This window comes from Buceros rhinoceros, unplaced genomic scaffold (genome assembly GCF_000710305.1).
Source record: "Buceros rhinoceros silvestris isolate BGI_N320 unplaced genomic scaffold, ASM71030v1 scaffold27664, whole genome shotgun sequence".
NCBI classification, from domain to species: domain Eukaryota; kingdom Metazoa; phylum Chordata; class Aves; order Bucerotiformes; family Bucerotidae; genus Buceros; species Buceros rhinoceros.
Window position 1 is genome coordinate 1 of NW_010409315.1, and position 7,738 is coordinate 7,738.

A 7,738-nucleotide genomic window follows, 5' to 3' on the forward strand; every position below is an offset into this window, starting at 1 on the left:
AGACAGGGCCTGGCGGTTACACCGGGTTTGATGGGCAGCAGACTCTACTGACAACATAAACAAAATCAAAATCAATACAAAATACAAAACCTGGCTGAGGTCTGCGTTTAAATCCAGGGCTTAAATTGTGAAAGCATCTCCTGGAACTTGCACTTGGGCTTTAGCTCCTGGAAGTCTTACCAGAGGCCTTTTGCATCCTTCCAGTTTTAAGACCTGGCCTTAACGAGCGAGAATCCATAGGAGTTAACTGCCAGGCTCGGAACCCCGATGCTGTCTCGGGGACAAGTCTGTCAAACCCAGTAGCAGCAGCCCCTGAGTCCCACAGGTCACGGGCTGGGTGCTGCGCCTTCCACGCAGGCGCTGCCCCGCCGCTGGGTGGGTGCATGCCCTGCCCAGGCTGGCAGGAGCTGGCGGCGCTGCTGGCAGCAGGTGTCAGGTCGGCAAGTCAGGTCGGAGTGGGAGTTGCTGGGGTTTTGTGGAGCATCTCGCTTGGTACTGTGTGGAGCTGCAAACTCCTGGGTATTCAAAAAATACCTGTGTGCAGCGTATGTGGAGAGTGAGTGCGGGGTGTTCTCCTGAGGCAACGCAGGGGTGTTCGTCGGGGTACGTGTGGGCAGGAGTTGTTGAGTGACAGCCGTGTTTGAAATAGGAATTTTCCATTTTTTTCTGTAGTAAAAGGAGTAAATTGGAATGCAGTATCCCTTTCCCAAGGGAACCTGCTTTTTTAGGCTGTGCTGCTGCCTGCTCGCCTTCCCTCTCCAGCCCGTATGGGTTTATGTGATGGCATTAACGCTTCCCATCCGCAAACCTTTCCTCTTGGCGACTCAGGCTGCGCTAACGAACTGTTCCAGAGAGCCGAGGCATGCGATTCAAGGTGACTGGTGTCCCGCTCGCCCCAGTCCTCTGTGCTGCAGGCAGGAAGTCAGGAGGGACGTGTTACAGAGCTGAGGGAAAAGGAAGACACTGGGTGTTAATTCTGGAGCAGACCTGATGCGTTACAGCAACCCTGAAACCATCCCTGTTCATGCTGGGTCGGGGCAGGGGTTCCGCATCGCCTGGGGAGCTTCCCGGAGCAGGACAGGGGCCAGGAATGCTGCGGTGGGATGCCTGAGAGCGCGTCTGGTGGGAGCTCAGGATGAGCCTTATCCTTCGTTGATGTTTTCTCATTCCTCTGTTTAAATCACGTTGTAGAAAACGTTTCCTTACGCGGAGCAGCTTGTTTGTTTTGCAAGAATCACGAATTACACGTGCAAAGAGAGGTTGGGATCGCGGCCAAGGTTAGAAATGGTTCGCAGGAGGAAAACATTTGAAGCATGTTAATAATTCCTTTGATTTGAAGTGAAGGTTGTGTTGTCTTTTGGTGGTTTTGGTTTTTTCCCCAGTTAGTGTCTGGCGTGGCACAACGTAGCAGTGTATACAGCTCTTGTGACTGAGAGCATCCCAAAGTGCTTCGTGTTAGGGAGCAGCTAAAGGGACGTGGTTTTTTCCCCAGTTAGTGTCTGGCGTGCAAACACGTAGCAGTGTATACAGCTCTTGTGACTGAGAGCATCCCAAAGTGCTTCGTGTTAGGGAGCAGCTAAAGGGACGTTAATTTTTTTTTTTTTTCCCTTTCAAGAAGTAGTAAGGGGTCTTTTTGTTTGTTTTATTCTTCCTTTGGAAGGCCTCTTCTGCTCCAGAGGAACCCTTGGCAGGTGTGGATTTTTTTCTTGATACTACGTGTCTTCATCATCAAACACCCCACGTGTGCTGACCCTGTCATGCCTTGGGGTTTTCTTTGCAGCTCCTTCCCTCCCTCATGAGCAAGAGAGATGGTGGAGATAAAGGGGAAGAGGTTCTGGGCAGGACAGCTGTGCCAGAGGGGGCTTTGAGCTGCGTTCTCAGCAGCAGCAGTCGCCTGCTCCAGTCAGAACTGGGATCTGGGTTCCCGTCGGTGTGTGGAGGTGCAGGGGGGCTGTGGGGCCTCTGCTCTCCAGAGCAGGTGCTTATCAGCTCGGCAAGACCGAGCTGTTCTGGGAGAGTGGGGCAAGTTGATTAGGAGCGTGGTGATCCCTCTCTGGCACTGGCGTGACTGAGAGAGACGCAGGCTGGGGCGGTCGCCTTCAGCGCTGCGCCTTGTGGTTCAGATGACTGGTCCTGACTGGCAGAGACTGCACCCCCTTCGCTGCCTGTACGGACTGGGGGCTGAAGTGCGGGGCCCAGGCAATGGGGACCTTGTCGTCTTTGTTCCCCTTCCTTTTTTTTATGGCAGAGCCTCTTTGGGCTCAGTTGGTCCTTTAAGACCCAGCTGTCTGTGAGTCGAACAGCAGAGCCCAGGTTGTTGGGATCTGGAGTTAGATTTGCTTCTTGGATCTGATTGAACATTTAACCGCTGTTAAATTTGACCAGAAGTTAATTTAACCAAAAGCAAAAAAAAATCAAGGTGGCCTGTGAGCAAGAAACCCGGGCGCGCCTGGTCCCTGGCCGGGCAGGGAGCCGAGCCTTCCCCCCAGGGAGCCTGTGCCCCATGCAGGGTGTGATTTCCCCAAGTAACGAAGCAGATACAGCTGTTGCAGCAGTGGGTGTATTTCTGTATTTTTCCTCTTAATTTTTGCTTCCTTTTTTGTCTTTTGGCTGTAACATGGCCTTTCATCCTTTTTTTTTTGCAGTGTCACTGTCCCAGGTGACCTTTGTCTGGCTGTTCCCTGCTTTCCTGTCCCTTGAAATCTTCTCTCCTGCTGAGGTGCAGCGCTTTCCCCGCATGAGCACACCTCCGGGAGCAGTGTCCTGTCCTTCTGTGGTGCAGCTGTAGGGGCTGCACCCACACTGTGGGGCACAAGGTGACACTACAGCTTTGTAGCGTCACAGGCTCCCTTCCTCTGAAGGCAACAGGCTGGGCTGTCCATACCCTCCCTTCTCTGGGGGCATGGGCTGGGGGACCTGCTCTGCTCTATCCCACTTGTTCCCTGCCCTGGGCTAAGCTGAGGTGTGACTGTTTTGGGGTCCTCAGGTCCAGCACAGCTGCGAGCTCTCTTCCTGCACACAGAGCACGAGCAGAGGCAGTCGAAGACGGTCACACAAGCCGACATGAAGGTGGAATTACTCCCAGCTCTCACTGACAACTACATGTACCTCCTCATCGACGAGGAAACGAAGGAGGCTGCAATAGTTGACCCTGTGCAGCCCCAGAAGGTAACGCTGTCTGCGGCCCGTGGGAGCAGGGTGCTCACGCTGTGGCTCCGGGAGAGCCTTTCAGGTTGCCACATCCAAGGGGAGGTAGTCACACGCTGACTCAGGTGTGGCAGAGAGTTGGGAAATACTGGCCATGTGCAGGTGGGACGGGGCTGAAGTCAGGGGTGATTGACCTGAGTTTGATTTTTGCCCTTAGTTTGATGTTGTGCAGGAAAGAGGAAATGGCCCTGAGGGCTTAGTCGTGGCAAGCTGAATCAGAGACCTTGTGTCCTGATGAGTGTAACTGCAACTCGGAGAGGGCCGAGTGGCTGGTCCAAACCCTGGAGCAGCTGTGCCCAGGTTGTGCCAGGCACCATGAGGGGTGTTGAGACACTTCGCACAAGGTGATGGTCTTGCTGTGCCCTGTGCCTGCAGGTTTTGGATGCAGTCAAGAAGCATGGCGTGAAGCTGACCACCGTCCTGACCACACATCATCACTGGTAACTATCTGCTGCAGCAGGATCCCCCTGCAGAAACACGAGCAGTCAAGAATTGCTGCTTCTCTGATCAAGCTGGTCTTTAAGCAGGGGCTTAGGTGTGAGGAGGAGGATCAGAGCTCATGTCCCTGGAGCTCGTGCTGACCAGATGCATTGTCTGCAACAATGCTCTGTGTGTCAGCGCCTTTAGCCTTTAAAACACCAACTTCCTCTGGGTGGCCAGTGAAATAAACGTGGGTGAAGGGAGTGTGGGAGACCCATACCACGGTGCTGGGGCATGCCCGTAAGACATGCCACTGAGTCAGCGCTCCGGGAGCCTTACCTGCACTGCAGATTAACGCTGCCCGCCACATGAAGATGAATGTTCTGCTTCAGCAATAACCTGGGTATCATCTCCCGTGGGTCATGGTGGAGCCACCTCTGAGGCTGCAGAGCCAGCCCTGACCCAGGACTGATGTTTCTCAACTACCTGTGAGCTCATGGGGGGTTGTTCCTCCACTCTCACTGCCCTGATTACTGGGGAAGTTCTCTCTGCTCATGTGGATGTGGCATATCCTTTGGCATGAGGACAACGTTGGATGTTGGGAGAACAGTTGATCAGAAATGACCTCCTGGAGGTGACCAGTGCAGTACGAGTTATGATAAATTTGTCTTCATCCCTGCCCAAAACTATTCTTCTGACCTTCCAGGGACCATGCTGGAGGAAACGAGAAGCTTGTAAAGATGGAGGCGGGGTTGCGTGTGTATGGGGGAGACAGCAGAGTCGGAGCGCTGACACAGAAGGTGTCTCACCTGACATCACTCAAGGTAAAGGGATGAGCTACAGGACTCAGCTGGGGCTTCTCCTTGCGTCTGTGTGGTCCAACCAGAGTTAGCGCTGTGGTCACAGCTCTTTTACCTTTCAGCAGCTCTTGGCTGTAGTTGATGGTTTAAGCAGAGCTTTGGCCCCTTTCCAGCCCCGTGAACCGCAACCCCCTGTGATCTGGCTGGTGACACTTCGCTGATGAGAGCAGTGGCTTGGCTCAGCCAGGGGACAGGCTGGGTGTCCCTGTGCTCCTTGCCAGCTGCCTTAACTGGGGTGGCGTGAACCCATGTGTGCAAGGGCAGGGCTTGTGCTCTGCTTGGAGCTGCAAGGCGGTCCTCTGCACCAAGGCTGGGACCCCGGGCGGGGAGAGAGCAGCCAGCAGCGCCAGCTGCCCGCGGTGCTTTTCCCAAGCTGGAGCAGCCGGCCGTGTTGGAACCTGTTTGCGTGCAGACGAGCTGGCGGGTGCCGAAACTGCTGTGAAACACACCAGCTGGCATGGATGTCACTGCTGAGATGGGCAGCAGAGAAGGGAGCTCAGGAATCCCTGGGAAGGTCTGGGGGGTGACATGCCCTTGGCCTCACAAATGTGTTTTAATCTCTCCCTGTTCATGTCATCCCCCTCTTCTCTTCAGCTTCGTTTTGGTTTTGCACTCGATTAACTTTGTTCGGGGTTTGTGTTGCTGTGGATCTGTTTGCTCTTGCTGCCAGCCAGGCACTGAGTCACTCTGCATGTCTGAAGGAACCTGGCGGTTCTCTGTCCCAGCACTTGCCGGGAGGAAACAGCTCTTTAAAACTGCCTAAAAACCCTCCTGCTGGACTCTGCCAGGAGCAGAGCTGATGTTCAGGAGAGTTTGCCAGGCCGTTGTAATCGTCGTGATTTTTTTCTAACCATGCAATTGCCAGCAAACGGTAGCTTAAGCTCTAGTCTTCTGCCTTCTTCTCAGGTGGGATCTCTTAATGTGAAATGCCTCTATACGCCGTGTCACACCTCTGGACACATCTGTTATTATGTGACTAAGCCAAATAGCTCCGAGCCTCCTGCTGTTTTTACAGGTGAGGAGTCGGGAGGTTCCCTGGCCCGCAGGCTGCGTTGCCAAGGGATGAGCTGTCCCTCTGCCTGTGGGCCCCTGGCTCTGGGTGCGCGTCCACCCCTCACCGCCGGTGCAGCCGGTTGACACTCACCTCTTGCCCTCTTACCAAGCGATAGTTGTAGCTGAAACCCCTCTGGGTGTGTAAACCAGGGCTGGACATCCTGCAAGCTACATCAGGAGCGAGCCCGGGATGAGTCCTGCATCTGGCGTTGTCTTCCTCGAAACGAGAGTTGTTGGTTTATTGTCGCAGGCCAGAGTGGCTGATTCCAAACCCTGTTGCTTTTCCATGTATCTGTACTCAAAACTGAGCGAGGGGAGTGAGAGTGGGCTGGTGCTCCATCTCCGGTAGCCAGGTTCTGGAGAGCAGGGTTCCCCCTTCCCTGAGACTGCACCCAGTCTCCACACACTGCCACGTCCTCCCTCTCCTGACGGACGTTCTCCAGAGCTTGTAGCTTCTGCGTGGAAGAAGTACCGGGTTCAGCAAGACGTTAGGTAGCACTGAGGAGAAAATGCAGAGGTGACCCGTCTTTGTTTGACTTCATAGCAAAGAGAACAAGTGCTCCTTGTCCACTCTTAAGAGGGCAGGAGGGGACAGCAGGCTGCCTGCAGGAAGGGGAGCGCTGGCCGAGGGGCTCCCTGCGTTAGGAGCTGCGTTTGCCACACGGGTTTACATAGTGCTGAGCCCGTGTGGGGCAGCGGTGTAGCCCGGCTCTCCCTGAAGCTTCTGCTGAGCTGCAGCGAGGACAGCAATGGCAGAGGCGAGCTCTCCAGGACCGGTGCAAGGAGCCTTGTCTGGTCCTGACACTGTGTTGCACCTCCCTTGTAGGTGACACGCTGTTTGTGGCTGGTTGTGGGAAATTCTTCGAGGGAACAGCGGAGGAGATGTACAGAGCACTGATCGAGATCCTGGGCAGCTTGGACCCCAACACGGTATGGGCTTCTCCTTCTGCACGTGTACAGTGACTGGCCAGAAACCACGACAGGCATCGGAGAACCTGCCTGCCCAGTAACGCTGCTGGTCACTGGGAGTGTTTCTGGTGTGTTGAGGGAATGAACGCGTGCAGCAGGAGTTGCCTTTGATGTGGAATAGCTGGAGTCCTCTGGGGAGGAGATTCCTCCCCAAACACCGTTGTGCTTTGTGGGGGGAGACCAGGGGCTGCTTGTTAAACGAAAGGCTTGTGAGCTGGGCCCCTGGGCTCTTCAACCAGTCTTGCCAGTAAACCAGCAGGCAGCACTGGCTGGTAAGTCATGGCGCTTCCCCTGTGGCTGTCTCCAGTGGAGAGTGTCACCAGAGGGCTGACTCTGGTGTTCCTGCTGTCCCATAACACCGATGCTGGTACCTGGCTCCTTTGTACAGTCAGAATGACCCTGTGTCACTCCTCCCTTCTCTCCCCAGAGAGTTTACTGTGGTCATGAGTACACCATCAACAATCTCAAGTTCGCTCGACACGTTGAACCCAATAACGTCAGCATCCAGGAGAAGCTTGCTTGGGCCAAGGTGAGCTGGGCCAGCCTTCCCGTAGATGTGGTGCTGCCACAGAGGCAGAGCTGTGCTGAGGAGGCGGAGGAGAAAGGGCAGTGCTGGGGAGGAAGAGAGGCTGAGGGAAGGGAGTGAGGGCCAGGAACTGTTGTGCGTCCCGGGAAGGATGTGGGGGCAACAGGGTTTGTGTGTGGCCCAAGAAGGTGGCTTGTCTGGTGGAGACGTGACCCTCCCTGGAACCCTCTCGGTGTAATTACAGGCTGTGTCCGCGTCTGTCTGGGAGGGGCAGCTCTGCCCCAGGTCTCTCGGTCTTGTCTGTCCGCTTGGTGCGTGGCTCTGGCATGGAGCAGCTTGGGCAGCACTGACCCCGTGAGGTTAATACTCGGGACGTTTCACATTCACCGGAACATTCCCTGTGAGCAGAAATGTCTCCCTCGTTACAGGCCAAGTATGACAGCGGGGAGCCAACCATCCCCTCCACCATCGCCGAGGAGTTCACCTACAACCCCTTCATGCGCGTGAGGTACGGGGGGCCTGGGGGTGTAGGAGCGGTCCTGGCCTTTGAGGGGGGTGTGGGAAGGAGGGAGCCGTGAGTGCAGGTCGCTCCCCTGCCTTGCGCAGTCCTGTGCCCATGCCCTCAAGACCCTCCTGCAGTGACACGGGAGGGTGGTGAAGAGCGACTCTGCCAGTGCTGAGGTCGCTGCCTCCGCTTCACTGA

At 55.4% G+C, this 7,738-nt stretch overlaps 1 protein-coding gene across 1 annotated transcript in view; it reads left to right on the forward strand.

The window, feature by feature from the left end:
* The first annotated feature begins 2,983 nt into the window (after positions 1-2,983).
* The window catches only part of HAGH (hydroxyacylglutathione hydrolase), a 5,302-nt gene continuing 547 nt past the window's right edge, over positions 2,984-7,738 (forward strand). Inside the window, exons 1-7 of the mRNA XM_010135206.1 lie at positions 2,984-3,168; positions 3,583-3,647; positions 4,334-4,451; positions 5,394-5,502; positions 6,367-6,470; positions 6,937-7,038; positions 7,464-7,543. Of these exons, the coding sequence (XP_010133508.1) occupies positions 3,064-3,168; positions 3,583-3,647; positions 4,334-4,451; positions 5,394-5,502; positions 6,367-6,470; positions 6,937-7,038; positions 7,464-7,543 (683 nt within the window). The 5' untranslated portion in view covers positions 2,984-3,063. The remainder of the gene's footprint in view (positions 3,169-3,582; positions 3,648-4,333; positions 4,452-5,393; positions 5,503-6,366; positions 6,471-6,936; positions 7,039-7,463; positions 7,544-7,738) is intronic.